Source organism: Oppia nitens, unplaced genomic scaffold, assembly GCF_028296485.1.
Source record: "Oppia nitens isolate AA-2021 unplaced genomic scaffold, nextdenovo-longstitch-racon4-pilon3 scaffold8_pilon_pilon_pilon, whole genome shotgun sequence".
NCBI lineage: Eukaryota > Metazoa > Arthropoda > Arachnida > Sarcoptiformes > Oppiidae > Oppia > Oppia nitens.
This window is the reverse complement of record NW_026533252.1, coordinates 2,728,726-2,748,070: the sequence shown is the minus strand read 5'-3', so window position 1 is coordinate 2,748,070 and position 19,345 is coordinate 2,728,726. Positions and strand designations below refer to the sequence as shown.

General features: G+C 25.2%; 4 protein-coding genes across 4 annotated transcripts; all 4 read left to right on the top strand.

Annotated features, from left to right (window-relative positions):
• Window positions 1–1,437: 1,437 nt before the first annotated feature.
• LOC128964377 (uncharacterized) lies at window positions 1,438–3,914 on the top strand (the record flags this gene model as incomplete). The annotated part of the gene is made up of 5 exons (XM_054310966.1): window positions 1,438–1,441; window positions 2,518–2,862; window positions 2,951–3,367; window positions 3,433–3,529; window positions 3,602–3,914. Coding segments are annotated over exons 1-5 (1,176 nt in total), but the record flags the coding sequence as incomplete, so codon positions are not given.
• A 942-nt stretch (window positions 3,915–4,856) lies between these two features.
• On the top strand, window positions 4,857–8,681 carry LOC128964376 (uncharacterized). The gene is made up of 7 exons (XM_054310965.1): window positions 4,857–5,233; window positions 5,300–5,370; window positions 5,444–5,505; window positions 7,233–7,570; window positions 7,658–8,071; window positions 8,140–8,236; window positions 8,300–8,681. Exons 1-7 carry the CDS (start codon window positions 4,918–4,920, stop codon window positions 8,679–8,681), a joined length of 1,680 nt encoding a protein of 559 aa, XP_054166940.1. The 5' UTR covers window positions 4,857–4,917.
• Window positions 8,682–9,270: 589 nt separating this feature from the next.
• LOC128964374 (nose resistant to fluoxetine protein 6-like) lies at window positions 9,271–15,741 on the top strand. The gene is made up of 19 exons (XM_054310964.1): window positions 9,271–9,282; window positions 9,368–9,879; window positions 9,953–10,023; window positions 10,098–10,169; window positions 10,288–10,420; window positions 10,961–10,991; window positions 11,895–12,232; window positions 12,412–12,825; window positions 12,892–12,988; window positions 13,075–13,439; window positions 13,500–13,581; window positions 13,679–13,749; window positions 13,813–13,943; window positions 14,024–14,040; window positions 14,125–14,636; window positions 14,696–14,766; window positions 14,844–14,915; window positions 15,011–15,262; window positions 15,733–15,741. Exons 2-19 carry the CDS (start codon window positions 9,507–9,509, stop codon window positions 15,739–15,741), a joined length of 3,111 nt encoding a protein of 1,036 aa, XP_054166939.1. The 5' UTR covers window positions 9,271–9,282; window positions 9,368–9,506.
• Window positions 15,742–17,216: 1,475 nt separating this feature from the next.
• LOC128964373 (nose resistant to fluoxetine protein 6-like) lies at window positions 17,217–19,344 on the top strand. Its single transcript, XM_054310963.1, has 8 exons — window positions 17,217–17,439; window positions 17,523–17,619; window positions 17,695–18,059; window positions 18,146–18,227; window positions 18,322–18,392; window positions 18,494–18,624; window positions 18,712–18,728; window positions 18,825–19,344. Exons 1-8 carry the CDS (start codon window positions 17,274–17,276, stop codon window positions 19,342–19,344), a joined length of 1,449 nt encoding a protein of 482 aa, XP_054166938.1. The 5' UTR covers window positions 17,217–17,273.
• The last annotated feature ends 1 nt before the right edge of the window (window position 19,345 follows it).

The window sequence follows — 19,345 nt, the reverse complement described above, 5'->3', positions numbered from 1 at the left end:
CCGTTTTGTACCCAACAGGACGACAATAGCCAGTGCGGTGTCTATGCCATAGCATTTGCCGAAGCCCTCTGCGCCGGCCGAGACCCGTCGGAAATACTGTTTTCCAATAGTCCGCAACTCATGCGAAATCATTTACTTGTGTGCCTAATAAACGGTAAGATCACACAGTTTCCAACCGGCGCCGACACTATTGTCCAAAAGTTTGTTATTGAAAGGGCAGCTAATCCTATCACATCCTCGTCATCGTCATTGTCATCGTCATCCTGTCCTACAAGTCCTGTTCTATCTTCGAGTCCATCCATTTCATCACAACTGGCATCAGACGAACCACAGGACATACAAGCAATGGATGTTAAAAATTAAATCAATTAAAAATAATATACAATTTATTTCAGTAATGTTTTGCAAATAAAAAAAAAATTTCTGATTAATTTTTTTTTTGATTTTGTAATTTTTATACACAATTGCTGTCTAATATAAATTTATTTTATTTATTTATTGCTAATTTTGTTTTATTTAGTCTTATTTTATTTTAGCTTAAAATACGAAATAAATTCAAACAAAATAATATATTATAAAATTACTAAATATTCTAATTTATCATTGAATGCAATGTTATTATTTGGATGCAATGCTACAGTCGGACAAAGCCGTTACCATTTCTTTCGTTAAATGCGAGTCACGTCAGGAGTCGGGCGGAGGAAAGGAAAACTTTATGAAGAAGTTGGCACACATTCTTGGTATGGATGACATCAAAAAAGTGAATCCCAGCACAAAATTGCTGAAACTGGGAATGGATTCACTGATGGCGGTAGAGATACAACTGTTTATTGAACGAGAATTCGGAGTTGTTTTGACAGCTCAAGAGGTTCGCGAGTTATCCATAGTTCGGATACTAGAGTTGACCTCCAATTGTAACAATTAAACGATTTTTTGGCGTTTAATTTATTTGTTTTTTCATTTGTATAAATATTTTTTGATTTTATTTTACAATTGTTTTTGTTATTTGCATATATTTTATTGAAAAGATTTTTACTTTTTTTTATTATTTTATAATTGAGATATAATTTTCACATTTAATTCTATAGATAATAAGTCATATTGCATTTATATAATAAGATAACTCTTTTTTTTACTTATTTTTGCTATATTTGTTTTAATTTTGTATACTAATAAAACATAAATAGAGTGCAATAACTATTGCATTAATATTATTATATCATATATGCCTTTCTATCAATTAAAAGATACCAAATAGTGGTCAAACGGGATCGGGAATCGTATTGTTTTGCCCTCTTAACAGTTGTCGATGGTTTCCTGGACATGGATTTCCATTTCTGTTTGAGATTTTATTACTTACAAGTTAGTTAAGTTAGTGTGGGTGAGTGAGTGAGAGGGTTGGATATCTAACTAAAGTTGTTAGATATCTAACCCATAATGGGTGGGTAGGGGTTTGGGTCAAATAATTTTTTTACTCTTTGTCTATAATCTGTTTAAAATTTTAATGTTTTTGTTTGTTTTCTTTATAACTGAAAAATAAAATTGTATATTATTTTTAATTGTTTTATTTTTAGTTAAAATCTAGATTATAAAACTAACATTTTAGATGAATAACTACATAATAGACAATATTGTCTATAAATTAGATTTAAGTCAAAATTTTATATTAATTTTTAAAAAACAATTTTTACGCACAATTACTGTCTGATATAAATAAATTAATTTAATTAAATGCTTAAATTTATTTTGTTTTATTCAATTTTATGTTATCAACAACAACAACAAAGATACAAACAAAGTTTATAATATATTTTAAAATTACTAAATATATTAATTAATCATTTGAGTTTAATTGTCAATGAAAATGTTAAATATTGTAAAAATTCAAATTTCAATCACAATAAGTTATATGAATGTTTTTATACATTATAAATACTTTTTAAAAAAATTGTCAAATTACCACAACAAAGTTTAAAACAATAATCATAAATCATTGAAAACTGGCTATAAATATGTATTTTTTAAAAAAAAAGTATTTAAATAATAATCTTTTATAAGTTGTAAAAACTTTTAAGTTTTTCTAATTAAGTGGGTATTGCTAAAGTTTTGCAATAATAATAATAATAATAATAAATATAAATTGTATTGTAAATTGTAAAAAAATAAAAAGTATTAAAAGATAATAATGTTGTAATATTTTGCAATCATTTCAATGGTCAATGAAAATTTATAAAAAAATGAATTATTATATTAATATGTAAATTATTAAAAAAAAAATATTTTTTTCCAAATATATATGTCTATTAAATAGTAGAAATTAAATATAATAAATTAATATTATTTAAAATATTTTAAAATACTAAATAAATATTAATCCTTATATATATATTGTATAAATCTTAGATCTTATTTTATTTAGTAAAATAGTAGCAATTTAAAAAATGAAACTTAAATTAAACTTATTGTATTTAATTGCTATATTAATTAATCTTATTAAATGTGATGAAACAACAACAGAGTCTAATTTATTGGATAATGAAAATAACGATAATAATAATGAAAATGGATGTTCAGCTGATGATATGTTAGACTTTTTTATCGATAAGTTGACTCCCGATGACTATGAAGAGGGCAAACAAAATATTAAACATAGGATTGGGTCGTTGAATGAAGCAATCGAAGCGATTTATAGACTGCAAATCTATGGCAATAATGTTAGCGAAAAATTATCAGAATTTAATAAACGAATGAATAGTCGAGTGGCGGAAGTGTTGATGGAAATGGATTTAGAGGACCAGTGTATGCAATCGTTAACCAGAATAATGAATGGCGTTAACGATGGGGACTTCTGGGCACTTAAATGTATGTCCCAATTAATAAAAACAAAATTATTTTATTTTTTGCTTCAATAATATATTAGTATAACTATAACTGTCAATAAAATAAATAGTTTTTGAGGCACAACCCCGTCCTTCAAACGGTATCCTCGGCCTAAACGGTGTCTTGTATGGCAACTATGACCAGTGTCTGAGCATCGAAAGTCCCGACGAAACGGATAAACCTAAAATATACGGTCAATATTGCGGAATAAAACATCAATCAATCGACAAAAAACAGATACCGTTGAATGTTTACGAAGATATGGCAAACTTTTACAAACATAATGTCTCGAAAAGTCTATCATTTGTTTTGTTACAAAATATTATCGGAAAGTTTTTTCAGTCACATCGGGTGAAGACTGCCGACCAATGGCGACAAGTTATAGAATTTGCCGATAATAGTCACTTCGTTATTTCAAATGTAATAAACGGTTTTTGTTTGCCATCCACTTGTCGTCCGAAAGATTTGTCTCGAGTGCTAACAAAATGTATGTTTTTTTTTAATAATTTACAAATATATGACAATTGGTTTAAATAAATTTGTATAATTTAGTAACATATCCATTAACTCGGTTTAACATTGAATTGGATGATGATTGTGATTATAAGGACAAACCAATTGTATTGAATAACTATCATAAAGTGTCAATGTATGTATGATTTATTACTATTTATTTAATTATAATTTATGTTTATTAATGTTATTTCTATTGTAATATCAGTGTTGGTGTCGGTTCATTAATTATTTTATTTATATTGAGTACACTTTTTGACTGTTTACCAGACAGTCTACTAAAGAAAAAACTACTATCGATACCAAACATTGGTTTTATAATCAAATGTTTTTCCGGTAAATCCAACGCACAGTCGATATTTGGTTTACAACAATACGGAAAGTTCAAGGCTTTGGACGGTTTTCGTGCAATACTAACATTTTATTGTGTCGTTTTGCATACCTATGAGTTTGGACTGATATTTACGTTTACCCGTAATCACTATCATTCCTCATCATATAAAATGGCATTTGATTATCGAAACATGTTTTTGCCTAACATTTTACTTATGGATAACTTTGTGCTTTTATCGGGTATACAAAATAACTATATTGCTATTGTTTGAAAATAATTTTTTTTTAAAAATCAAATTAAATGTTAATTATTTTTAATAGGTTTCCTATTATGTAATACAATATTGTCAAGACTTGAGCAAAGCAAAGGGAAATTTAACTATTTTGAATACTTGTTATTTAGGTATAAAACTAATTAAAAACAAATAATTTAATTGAATATTAAAAATTTAATAATTAATAAACAATTATTATTATTCTTTGTTGTCTAAAGATATGTGCGATTAGTACCAATTATAGTGTTTGCTTTGTTTTTAATATTTTTGTTTGAATTTTCCGGATCAGGTAAATAATTTTATTAATGATAGATTTATTATAAATAATAAATAAATAAAAATAAATAAAAATAATATTAACATTTTCCATATATTAGGTCCAATTTGGAAAAATATGTTAATTTATTTTACAAATCAATGTTACGATAAATGGCACAAACCATTGCTTATGACCAATAATATACTATATTATCCAAATGATGATACAGATTTATTGTCATCCATTCAAGTATTATTTTCATTAAAATAATTATACTATTTATAATATTTCTACACTATTTATTAAAAATTAATTAAATTAATAATTACATATTTTTAAAATTATTTTTTTCATTTATATAGTGTTTAACCATAACATGGTTAGTATTATAAAATATTTTAATAAAATAGTTATTTTAATTATTTAGCTGCTAAACATGTATGTTATTTAAAATGAAAAAGGTATTCATCGTTGGACTTTCAATTGTATGCATTGGCACCGATAGCTTTCCTTGTGTTATATAAATATCCCCGATTTGGTTTGATCTGGTTGTTTATATTATTAATATTTGGCATTTTGTTGCCTATATTTAATTACCAGATACTAGAGTCACCTCACGTCTATCAGTCCTTTACATGGCCAGATATTAAGCAGACAATGGAGGGTTTTGCACGACATTATTGGCAACCATTTAATTATATACAGACTTATATTATAGGAATGCTTACGGCATATGCTGTCCGATATCACCCGAAAGTATATCTGGGCGGTCGTTATGGACACATAACTTTATGGATTATTACTATTTGTATGACTACTAGTATACTCTATTGGCAGCGAAACTTTGTTATGCCCGGCTATTTGGCCACCAATTTCAATGATTATGAAATACCTTTATACTTATTGATTGGAAAACCTTTTTATTTGACATCATTTGTTTGGCTTATATATTGCTGTTCCACTGGCCGGGGAGGTCTGTGAAAATATGTGAATACAGTATATTAAAACAATATTAAAAATCTATTCATTCATATTTTAGGCACATTCAATGAAATGTTGGGGTGGAAAGGCTTTAAAGTTATCGATAATTTGGGTCTAGAAATATATATTGTAATTATAATAATAATGAAAAATATTTTATTTAATAATAATTAAAATTATTTTTGATATTTCATTCAATCAGATGCACGTCTTCTTCTTTGTCTACAGAATTGGTTCGCAACGAGAACTGAGGACTTATACAGAGTATTATATTGTATGATATTTTTATGTACTTTTTATATACTTTTATTTAGATTTTTTATTAATTAAAATGTATTTATTATTAGTGGTCGGTATCGATGACTGATTTTATCGGTTCATACATACTGTCAGTGATAACTGCATTTCTGGTTACCCGACCGTTCACTACTATGACAAATGCTTTACTCAAACCTAAACGTACGCCAAAAATTAAAAGTCATACTAAAAGTGTGGAATCAAATCAAATTAATTCAAATGATTATCCAATTTTGAATAATGTTAACGATGTAGTTGACTGCGACTCTTCAAATATAATATTTTGTGATAATGATAAAATTGTTTATCATTTATAGTATACAATATATATTATAGTCAACTAATTATTTAAAAAAAAAAAAAGTTTTTAGTTTATAATATGTATATATATATATACTGTGTATTAATAAATGTGACAAAAGAAACAAAAAACGTATTTAAGGTAAAATACAGAGGAAATAATTACATTATTTTTCATATAATATAATTTTTTTGTTTTTTTAAAAAAATAAATTATTAGTAACAAATTATAGTTTACAGTATAATTTAGTATTGCATAATAATTTTTGCTTAATATTTACATTATATCAAATATTATATTTTTAAACAACTTTATTATGTACAGTTAACGTTAGATAAAAAACAGAAATTTCTTTAAAAAAATATTAGAAAATTTCTTCTAATAGAAATTTTTACATAAAATTATTTTAGTTAATTAATTAATTTATCTTTTTTAATACGCTATAAATTAGTAGCAATTATAATTTAAATTCACTAATATCAAAGGTTAACAATTATTACAGATAATCAGTTATTTTTTTAATTTTTTGGAAATTTAATTTAAACATTAGATTAATAATTAATTACAAATAAACTTTATATTATAATACTACTTATTTATAGTAATTCCAGATATATTATACTAGATTTGTATTGTAATATATAGTATATACTGTATTAATAAACTGTATTAAAAAAATATTTATAAGATTCACATAGTCTAATTATAAAGTAATATTTCTATATAAATATATTATATTTTTTGGTAAAGTTACTAGAAAATTTTATTAGAATTTTCTATTTGCCCATTTCTATGTAGAGTATTTAATAAAGGATTTGTCATATTTATTATTAAATTGTATTATAAGTTACAATTTTGTAATAAAACATAAATTTACATATTTAAGCTGCAGATGAGTTAAATCCTATTAATATCATAAATCAGATTTATTTAATAATAAATTACCAAGATAACATTTGATATAAAATATTTAACTATAAATTTAAAATAATATATTTAAATCAATTGTAATCTATTTACTGTATTATATTCAAAATTTAATAAAATATTAATTTTTTTATTATGACAAACACTTTTTTAAAAATTATTTATGATATTTATTTTTAAGTGGTTATTTTTGTTATAAAATTAAAATTATTTAGCAATAGTTTTAATATAAATATAATAAATAAAACAGTATAATTTTTATTACTGTAATCTGATACAATATATTTAATAATTAATAATAAGATACAATTATTTAAAATAGTTTTATTAATTATTTACAGTTAGTTATATTTATTATAATAAAAGTTTTTGTTTACTTATTAATATATATATATATGTTTAAATTAATGATTAAGTTTGTTTTATTAATATGTTTTATAATAATATCATTGAAAACTGTGTCCAGTTTAGAGGACAGTGCAGATGATGACAATTTTAATGAAAATGGCTGTTCAGCTGATAGTATGATAAACTTCTTTATTGATAAGTTGACTCCCGATGACTACGAAGAGGGCAAACAAAATATTAAACACACGTTTGGGTCATTGAATGAAACGATTAAAGTTTTTAATAGACTGGAAATTTATGGCAAAAATGTGAGCGAAAAGTTATCGGAATTTACTAAACGAATGAATAGTCGAGTGGCAGAAGTGTTGATGGAAATGGATTTAGAGGACCAGTGTATGCAATCGTTGGCCAGAATAATGAACGGCGCCCGCGATGGGGACAGATGGGCACTTAGATGTATGTCCTATTTGATAAAGAAAATTATTTTATTTTTTTGCATCAATTATATAGTAGTATAACTATAATTGTCAATTAAATAAATAGTTTTTGAGGCACAACCTACTCCATCAAACGGTATGCTCGAGCTAAGCGGTTCATCCTATGGCAACTATGACCAGTGTCTGAGCATCGAAAGTCCCGATGAGTCGGATAAACCTAAAATATATGGTCAGTATTGCGGAATAAAACAACAAATATTTGATAGAAAACAGATACCGATGAGTGCTTACGAAGATATGTCAAACTATTTTAAAAAAGAAATAAACGGTTCCTCATTAGCCATATATCGCAATCTATTGGGAAAGTTATTTATGTCACACAGTCTCAAAACTGCCGAACAATGGCAACAATTTTTCGAGTTTTCCCAAAACACTATCCATGAAGACCTGACACTAATCAATGGTCTGTGTTTGCCATCGACTTGTGATCCAAAAGACGTTTCCCGAGTATTAACAAAATGTATGTAACAGTCTGTTTGTTTGTGACATATAATCAAATTATAACTTTTTTTTTTGTTAAACCTATAGTGATGTATCCAATAACTCATTTTACTATTGAATTAAATGAAAACTGTGATTATAAAGATAAACCAATTGTATTGAATAAATATCATATTGTGTCAATGTTTGTATTCAAATTTTTAGTATTGTAAACTTTTAGATAAATATATTTTTCTTTACATATTAGTGTCGGTGTTGGCTCATTGATTGCTATATTTATATTGAGTACAACAATTGACTTTTTACCAGACAGTCTATTAAAGATAAAACTACTAACGATACCAATCATTGGTTTTATTATCAAATGTTTTTCCGGTAAATCCAACGCACAGTCGATATTTGGTTTACAACAATACGGAAAGTTTAAAGCTTTGGACGGTTTTCGTGCAATACTAACATTTTATTGTGTCGTTTTGCATACCTATGAGTTTGGACTGCTGTCTATGTTTACCCGTAATCACTATCAGTCCTCATCATATAAAATGATATTAGATTATAGAAATATGTATTTACCAAACATTTTGCTTATGGATAACTTTGTGCTTTTATCGGGTAAACAAAATAACTAAATTGCTGTTTAAAAAAATATAATTTTAAAAAATCAAATTAAATGTTTATTATTTAAATAGGTTTTCTATTATGTAATACAATATTGTCAAAACTTGAACAAAGCAAAGGAAGATTTAACTATTTTGAATACTTGTTATTTAGGTATTAAACTTATTAAACAAATAATTTAATTCAGATTTATTGCTATTATAAAACAACTGTTGTTATTATATTAAAATATATATATATATTAATAGATATCTAAGATTATTGCCAATTCTTGTATTTGCATTGTTTACAACATTTTTGTTTGAATTTTCCGGCTCAGGTATGACTGCATAAGTAATTAATAACAATAAATATTTATATTCATTTAATATCTTATATTTTTAAGGTCCACACTGGAAAAATATGTTAATTTATTTTACAAATCAATGTTACGATAAATGGTACAAACCTTTACTGATGACTACTAATATACTATATTATCCAAATGATAATTCAACTGTACTTTCATCGATTCAGGTTTTTAAAAAATTATAATGAATGTAAATTATAATAATTTAATTAATTTATATATTATATATTTTTTATTTTTATTTAGTGTTTAGGAATAACATGGTAATGTTTTGATTTGTTTTTATATTAATAAATAAACATTACAAAAATGTTTGATTAATATAATATTATTTTTTTGAATTATAAGGTATTCATCGTTGGACTTTCAATTGTATGCATTGGCACCGATAGCTTTTCTTGTGTTATATAAATATCCCCGATTTGGTGTGATCTGGTTGTTTATATTATTAATATTTGGCATTTTGTTACCTATATTTAATTACAAAATGCTAGAGTTTCCGCACATATACCAGTCCTTTGCGTGGCCAGATTTTATACAAGCAATGGAGGGCTTTGCACGACATTATTGGCAACCATTTAATTATATACAGACTTATATTATAGGAATGATTACGGCATATGCTGTCCGATATCACCCGAAAGCATATCTGGGCGGACGTATTGGACACATGTTTATATGGATTGTTACTATTAGTATGACATTCAGTATACTCTATTGGCAGCGCAACTTTGTTATGCCCGGCTATTTGGCCACCAATTTCAATGATTACGAAATGCCGTTATACTTATTGTTAGGAAAACCTATCTATTTATTATCATTTGTTTGGCTTGTATATAGTTGTTCCACTGGCCGGGGAGGTCTGTAAAAATATTATATATTAAAATGTTATATAGAAAAACAATATATAAAATCTATTTATTAATATTTTAGGCAAATTTAATGAAATGTTGGGGTGGAAAGGCTTTAAAATTATCGATAATTTGGGTCTAGAAATATATATTGTAATTATAATATTAATGAAAAATATTTTATTTAGTAATAATTAAAACTATTTTTTGATATTTCACTCAATCAGATGCACGTCTTCTTCTTTGTCTACAGAATTGGTTCGCAACGAGAACTGAGGACTTATACAGAGTATTATATTGTATGATATGTTTATGTATTTTATAAATAGATTTATTGTTATTATTGATTTTTTAAATTAATTTTTGTTTTGTATATTTGTTAATCAAAAATTATATATATATATAATTTAATTTTAGTGGTCGGTATCGATGTTTGATTTTTTCGGTTCATACGTACTGTCAGTGATAACTGCATTTCTGGTGACCCGACCGTTCACTGCAATGACTAATGTATTACTCAAACCTAAACGTACGCCAAAAGAAAATATTGGTGAAAATGTTGACAACAAATCTATTAAATTATATACAATTGATTCAAATGTTGATTATATGGAAAAATCAATCAATAATTTTCCTGAACTCACAGACATTGATAAGAAAACATTAAATGTTATTAATTATAATAATGATAAAATAATTTATCATATGTAGTAAAATATTTTTAAATATAAAATAATTATCTTTATTTAACTATTGTTTTATTATAGAGATAATATAAATATAAATTTATATAATTTCTATGTTAAATATTTAAATAAATGTGATATAATTATTTGACGTAAAATACAGAACATTATTTATTTCTTATATAAATAAATTTTTATTTCGCTATACTGTATATCAATAAACAACTAACTTATTAATAAATAACTAAAATATTATTAAAATATTGTTTATAAATAAATTTATATAATTAATCAATGATACTGTTTTTAAAATTATAGTAAATCTTATATTAAAATAATTAAGTAAAAGTTTAAATTTATTCTACATTATTTGAGTAATTTATTAGAAATTTCTAATTGCTTAGGTGTGATTCACATATTACGTTTGCGCTTAGGGTGGGGGTGTCGGACAAAGGAAATTTTTTCGGACGAGTTGATGGGGAGGGGGAGTAGAGACCTTAAAACCTTAAAAATGATACATGCGAACAATTGCGAACAGGGAGTCTAGAAACGTAATATATGAATCACACCTTATATTAATGAACAGTATTTAATAAATTACTTTTCATACTTATAAATTTAATTAAATAATATTGTAACGGAATATATAATATTGTGATAGTTTACAGTATAATCTATAAAAATATTTAATAAGATCTATTAGGCCTATTTAGAGTATAAGGTGTGCCAAATCCTATTAAAATTATAAATAAAATTTATTTATTAATCTAAGATAAATTTTTAAAAATTTTAACTTATTTTAAAACATAATGATATTTTTTGATAATTATTTTCAATCTACTATTAATTTGTTTTTATTAAATCTTTTTTGTGTTTGTGTGTTTACTATTCAATAATTTTAATATACAAAAATTTGTTTATAATATATTAATATATAAAAATATATTATAATTTTTGATTGTGACAAAATTTTTATTTAAATTATTTATTTATTTAATTTAATTTATTTATTTATTTATAAATATATATTTATAAATAAATAAATATATTTATTTATTAAGTGGTTATTTCTGTTTTGAAATTAAATTATTTAGCAATAGTTTCAATAAACTGTATATAATAAATAAAATAGTCTAATTTTATTGCAGTAGTACATTGGATCTATTAAACAATAGTTTAGATAATTATATATAATTATATTTAGTATAACATACAGTATATATAGATATCAAATAATAATAGTTTTTGATTACTCATTAATAAATATATGTTAAAACTAATGATTAAGTTTGTTTTATTAATTTGTTTTATAATAACATCATTGAACACTGTATCCAGTTTAGAGGACAGTGTTGATGATAACAGTTTTGATGAAAATGGTTGTTCAGCTGATGATATGATAGACTTTTTTGTCGATAAGTTGACTCCCGATGACTACGAAGAGAGCAAACAAAATATTAAACACACGTTTGGGTCATTGAATGAAACGATTAAAGCGTTTAATAGACTGGAAATCTACGGTAAAAATGTGAGCGAAAAGTTATCGAAATTTACTAAACGAATGAATAGTCGAGTGACGGAAGTGTTGATGGAAATGGATTTAGAGGACCAGTGTATGCAATCGTTGGCCAGAATAATGAACAGCGCCCGCGATGGCGAAATCTGGGCAATTAAATGTATGTCATAATTGATAAATATTATATATATATCAGGGTTAAGCAAGGGGTATGGCGAAAATACCCCTACCCTAACATAAAGATTTTGGGATTTTACCCCCCCCCCCCCCCAGAGTTTTTAACCAAATAGGAAACTATACCTAACATTATATAACTATAATTGTCACTAAAATGATCAGTTTTTGAGGCACAACCCACTCCATCAAACGGTATACTCGAGCTAAGCGGTACATCGTATGGTAACTATGACCAGTGTCTGAGCATCGAAAGTCCCGATGAGTCGGAAAAACCTAAAATATACGGTCAGTATTGCGGAATAAAACATCAATTGCTTGACAGACATCAGATACCGATGAGTGCTTACGAAGATTTATCAAACTATTTAAAAAAAGAGACAAACAGTTCCTCGTTTGCCATTTATAGCAATCTATTGGGAAAGTTCTTTATGTCTAAAAGTATCAAAACTGCTAAACAATGGCAACAATTGTTCGAGTTTTCCCAAAACACTATCCATGAAGACCTGACAATAATCAATGGTCTGTGTTTGCCATCGACTTGTAAACCAAAAGACGTTTCCCGAGTATTAACTAAATGTATGTAACAGTCTGTGTGTTTGTGACATATAATCAAAATATAATTTTTGTTTATTAAACCTATAGTGATGTATCCAATAACTCATTTTACTATTGAATTAAATGAAAACTGTGATTATAAAGACAAACCAATTGTGTTGAATAAATATCATATTGTGTCAATGTATGTATCATTATTATTAACATTCAAATTTTTAGTATTATAAACTTTTAGATAAAAATAAAAGATTTTCTTTTTATAAAAAACAGTGTCGGTGTCGGTTCACTAATCGCTATATTTATATTGAGTACAATTATTGACTGTTTACCAGACAGTCTACTAAAGAAAAAACTACTATCGATACCAAACATTGGTTTTATAATCAAATGTTTTTCCGGTAAATCTAACGCACAATCGATATTAGGTTTACAACAATACGGAAAGTTTAAAGCTTTGGACGGTTTTCGTGCAATACTAACATTTTATTGTGTTGTTGTACACACCTATGAATTTGGACAGTTGTTTATGTTTACTCGGAATCACTATCAGTCCTCATCATATAAAATGATATTAGATTATAGAAACATGTTTTTGCCAAACATTTTGATTATGGATAACTTTGTGCTTTTATCCGGTAATAAAAGATAATATTTTTTTATAAATAAAATTTTATGTTTATTTTTTTTTTGAATAGGTTTCCTATTATGTAATACAATATTATCAAGACTTGAACAAAGCAAAGGGAGATTCAATTATTTACACTATTTATTAATTAGGTATAAAACAAAATAAACAAATAATTAATTTTTAATTTAAAAATATTATTAATACATTTATTATTGTTTGTTTCTTTGAAAAAAATTTACTTATTAGATATCTAAGATTATTACCAATTATTTTATTTGCATTATTTATAACATTTTTGTTTGAATTTTCCGGCTCAGGTATGACTATATATATTTACCTAATTATAATTATTACTAAAGTAGTAAAAAAACATTTTTAAGGTCCACACTGGAAAAATATGTTAATTTATTTTACAAATCAATGTTACGATAAATGGCACAAACCATTGCTTATGACCACTAATATACTGTACTATCCAAACGATAATTCAACTGTACTTCAATCAATTCAGGTTTTTTAAAAAAATTATAATGAGTTTAAATTTTAATAATTTAATTAATTAATACATTTTTTTATTGATATAATATTTAGTGTCTAGGAATAACCTGGTAATGTCTTGATTGTTTTTATATTAATAAAATTTACACGAAAATTTCAATGTAATAAATGTAAAATTATTATTTTTTAATTAGGTATTCATCGTTGGACTTTCAATTGTATGCATTGGCACCGATAGCTTTTCTCGTGTTATATAAATATCCCCGATTTGGTTTGATCTGGTTGTTTATATTATTAATATTTGGCATTTTGTTGCCTATATTTAATCATCAGATACTAGAAATGCCTCACGTCTATCAGGTCATTACATGGCCAGATACTGTACAAGCAATAGATGGATTTGCACGACATTATTGGCAACCATTTAATTATATACAGACTTATATTATCGGAATGATTACGGCATATGCTGTCCGATATCACCCGAAAGCATATCTGGGCGGACGTATTGGACACATGTTTATATGGATTTTTACTATTTGTATGACATTCAGTATACTCTATTGGCAGCGAAACTTTGTTATGCCCGGCTATTTGGCCATCAATTTCAATGATTACGAAATGCCGTTATACTTATTGTTAGGAAAACCTATTTATATGTTATCATTTGTTTGGCTTGTATATAGTTGTTCCACTGGCCGGGGAGGTCTGTGAAAAATGTGAATTTATTAAAAACAATATTACTTTTATTTATTATTATTTTAGGCAAATTTAATGAAATGTTGGGATGGAAAGGCTTTAAAGTTATTGATAATTTGGGTCTAGAAATATATATTGTAATTTTGATAATAATAATAATGAGATTTATTTTATTGAAATTAAATCAATTATTTATAATATTTTACTCAATCAGATGCACGTCTTCTTCTTTGTCTACAGAATTGGTTCGCAACGAGAACTGAGGACTTATACAGAGTATTATATTGTGAGATATGTTTATGTATTAGATTTTTATTTTTATTATTGATTTATTTTTACTTTATTGTTATACATATATATTTTTATATATAATTATTTTAGTGGTCGGTATCGTTGTTTGATTTTGTCGGTTCATACGTACTGTCAGTGATAACTGCATTTCTGGTGACCCGACCGTTCACTGCAATGACTAATGTATTACTCAAACCTAAACGTACGCCAAAAGAAAGTATTGGTGAAAATGTTGACAACAAATCTGTAAAATTAGATACAATTGATTCAAATGCTGATTATATGGAAAAATCAATCAATAATTTTCCTGAACTCACAGACACTGATAGGAAAACATTAAATGTTATTCATTATAATAATGATAAAATAGTTTATCAGATGTAATAATATAATTTTTTCAATATATAATTGTTATTTATTATATTATTATTATTTAATTATAGATTTAATAATATATATTTAAAGTTTTTGTATAATTTATTTTACTATTGCTGAAAATTTATTTTATTGATAATAATTTACAGTATTATAAATAACATTAATTTGGAAATAAAACTGTATATTTGAATTAAATTAATATTAATAAAATTTAAAAGTTTTAAAACTTAAAAATTATTAATCTATAGGACTTTTGTTAAAACATTTATACAAAAATTACATGAAAAAACATATTTTTCCAGTTATTAAATATATTTTAATTGCCTATCATTGAAGGTGAAGGAAAGTGACAAACATTTAAATTATAATTTATATTTAAGTTTTTTTCATAACTTTTTGTGTTATTTATTTTATAAATGATTTTAATTTAATAGTTTAGTTAATTTATATCAGCATTTTTAGCTGAATATAATGGTAATAGTTATGATACACTTTACTGTATTTTAATAAAAAAAATATTAAACTTATATTAAGTTTATATATAATATTTATATACAGATATTAATAGTAAAATAATAGTGAATCAGAATTATTCATTTACGTAATAAAATTTACATATTTTTTTCATAATCAAATATTTTTTAAAAATTTGTTAATATATTATTAATACTTTATATGTACAATAAGTGCTAATATAAAGTACTGTATACTTTTTTTTATTATTATTTTCATGTAAATTATTTTTATTAAGATTTATGGAAAATATCTTTTATTATTTGAATAAAAAACACTTTTTGACAAAATTCCTAATATTTTTTATAATTTTTTTTGTACATTTTATATACAAATATCTATTAATAATATATTGTAATGTAGTTGCATAATTGCATTTTAAATCACAAAAAAAATACAAAAATATTGTGTATATCTAATATTAAAAATTATAAAATACTTTTTTTTATTACTCTGTCAACAAGTTATGATATGTTTTATATCATAAAAAAAATTTCAATGATTTTGTATATATTTTGAATGTAAAGATTTTAGACAATTAATAATATTAAAATTAATTATTAGCATAAAATTGTTAAAATAGTTTTAGACTATATTTTAAATATAGAAAACATTTAATTAAAAAAATATGAATTTTAAACTATATTTATTAGTTTTGTCTTTTTTGATAAGTTTAACTAAATGTCATTCACAAGAAATAATATCCAGTTTATCGGATAATGAAGATAACGATAATAATATTATCGATGAAAACTACTGTTCAGCTGATGATATGTTAGACTTTTTTATCGATAAGTTGACTCCCGATGACTACGAAGAGGGCAAACAAAATATTAAACATAGGTTTGGGTCGTTGAATGAAACAATAAAAGCCTTTAATAGACTGGAAATCTATGGCAAGAATGTGAGCGAAAAATTATCAGAATTTAGTAAACGAATGAATAGTCGAGTGGCGGAAGTGTTGATGGAAATGGATTTAGAGGACCAGTGTATGCAATCGTTGGCCAGAATAATGAACGGCGCCCGCGATGGAGAAATCTGGGCTCTTAAATGTATGTCTTTTGTATTATTATTATTATTATATTGTATATTACTATAATATATTAATACTAAACTTAATAATAATACAATATACAGTATGTTAAACTTTACATTATATATATACTATATATATCAGTATTAAATGATTTTATAAAAAATTAAAATACTAGTTTTTGAAGCACAACCGCGTCCTTCAAACGGTATACTAGAAGGAAGTGGAGTGGTTTACGGTAATTATGACCAGTGTTTAAGTATCGAAAGTTCTGACGAAGCGGACAAACCTAAAATCTATGGACAGTATTGCGGTACTGAACTACAGTATCCTAAATTACATGACATACCAAATGCTGAATTTGACAATTTTGTAAAATTTATCAAAAATAATGTCTCTAAAAGTCAAACATTTAGTATTTGGAGGAATATGTTGGGAAAGTTTTTTAAGACTCATAACGTTAAGACAGCACAACATTGGCAACAGGTGTATGAGTTTGCAGATAATAATGTTTATAAAAAAGTTAAACTATTTCGTGGCTTATGTTTGCCATCGACTTGTAAGCCTCAAGATCTTTCCAGAGTACTAACCAAATGTATGCATACTTTATATACTATAAATGTTTGATAATTAGTATTAATTGCTTAAATCATATATACATTACATATATATTTTTAGTGGTGTATCCAATAACTCATTTTCCCATAATATTTCACGAGGACTGTGATTATAAGGACAAACCAATAGTGCTTAATAACTATCATATTGTGTCAATGTATATATTAATATTACCATAAATTACTATTTAATTATTAATTGTTTTATTTTGTTATCTTTAATATGATATTAGTGTTGGTGTCGGTTTACTAATCGCTATATTTATATTGAGTACAATTATAGACTGTTTACCTGATAGTCTATTTAAGAAAATGCTATTATCCATACCAAACATTAGTTTTATTATCAAATGTTTTTCCGGTAAATCCAACGCACAGTCGATATTTGGTTTACAACAATACGGAAAGTTCAAGGCTTTGGACGGTTTTCGTGCAATACTAACATTTTATTGTGTCGTTTTGCATACCTATGAATTTGGGCAGTTGTTTATGTTTAACCGTAATCACTACCTGTCCTCGTCATTTAAAATGGCATTAGACTATCGAAACATGTTTTTGCCAAACATATTACTTATGGATAATTTTGTACTTTTGTCGGGTTAGCTATTAATTTATTGTATATGCTAATTGCTTTATATTTTAAAACTATTTAATTATATATTTATTTTGTATGTATATTATTAGGTTTTCTATTATGCAACACAATATTGTCGAAACTTGAACGAAGTAATGGGAGATTTAATTATTTTCAATATATATTATTTAGGTATGACTTTACGATTATTATATATAATTAAAATAAAATATATCGATAATATATTATTAAATAATTAATGCGATTTTAAATTTATATTATATAGATATATTAGATTAATGCCAATAATTGTGTTTGCATTGTTTATAAATTTTTTATTTGAATTTACTGGTTCAGGTATTGATATATATAAGCTTTATATATAAAAAAAATATTATATATAATGCTAATTTATATAATTATTTGTCTTATTATTGATAACTAATGTTGTTTTAAAGGTCCCATTTGGAAACTAATGTTATCCTATTTTACAAATCAATGTTACGATAAATGGCACAAACCATTGCTTATGACTACTAATATACTACACTATTCTAATGATAATTCAACGATATTGACATCAGTTCAGGTATTAATACATTACATTAATTATATAATAATTATATATATATATAAATTAATACATGTTTATATTCATATTAAATCTTATATCTAGTGTTTGGCAATAACATGGTAAGTGTGTGTTTTAAAAATAAATTAGGTTTAAATATTTTAAATTAAATATAATTAATTATATAATACACTATTTTTCACTATTTTTATGATAAGGTATTCATCGTTGGACTTTCAATTGTATGCATTGGCACCGATAGCTTTTCTTGTGTTATATAAATATCCCCGATTTGGTTTGATCTGGTTGTTTATATTATTAATATTTGGCATTTTGTTGCCTATATTTAATTACCAGATACTAGAGTTGCCTCACGTCTATCAGGCCATCTCATGGCCTGATGTTATGCAGACAATGGAGGGTTTTGCACGACATTATTGGCAACCATTTAATTATATACAGACTTATATTATAGGAATGATTACGGCATATGCTGTCCGATATCACCCGAAAGCATATCTGGGCGGACGTATTGGACACATGTTTATATGGATTATTACTATTTGTATGACTACTAGTATACTCTATTGGCAGCGAAACTTTGTTACGCCCGGATATTTGGCATATGATTTCAATGATTATGAAATGCCTTTATACTTATTGATTGGAAAACCTATTTATTTGGCATCATTTGTTTGGCTTATATATTGCTGTTCCACTGGCCGGGGAGGTCTGTGAA

Bases quoted from the DNA above. Each gene is read 5' to 3' on its own strand.
- LOC128964373 (XM_054310963.1), top strand. From the start codon at position 17,274: ATGTTGGGAAAGTTTTTTAAGACTCATAACGTTAAGACAGCACAACAT. The intron at 17,440-17,522 runs GTATGCATACTT...ATATATTTTTAG, and splicing joins TTCCAGAGTACTAACCAAAT to TGGTGTATCCAATAACTCAT. The intron at 17,620-17,694 runs GTATATATTAAT...ATATGATATTAG, and splicing joins AACTATCATATTGTGTCAAT to TGTTGGTGTCGGTTTACTAA.
- LOC128964374 (XM_054310964.1), top strand. From the start codon at position 9,507: ATGCTAGAGTTTCCGCACATATACCAGTCCTTTGCGTGGCCAGATTTT. The intron at 10,421-10,960 runs GTGAAAATGTTG...CTAATTGCTTAG, and splicing joins TACGCCAAAAGAAAATATTG to GTGTGATTCACATATTACGT. The intron at 14,916-15,010 runs GTGAGATATGTT...TAATTATTTTAG, and splicing joins CTTATACAGAGTATTATATT to TGGTCGGTATCGTTGTTTGA.
- LOC128964376 (XM_054310965.1), top strand. From the start codon at position 4,918: ATGGAGGGTTTTGCACGACATTATTGGCAACCATTTAATTATATACAG. The intron at 5,371-5,443 runs GTAATTATAATA...TCATTCAATCAG, and splicing joins TGGGTCTAGAAATATATATT to ATGCACGTCTTCTTCTTTGT. The intron at 8,237-8,299 runs GTTTGTATTCAA...TTTACATATTAG, and splicing joins AAATATCATATTGTGTCAAT to TGTCGGTGTTGGCTCATTGA.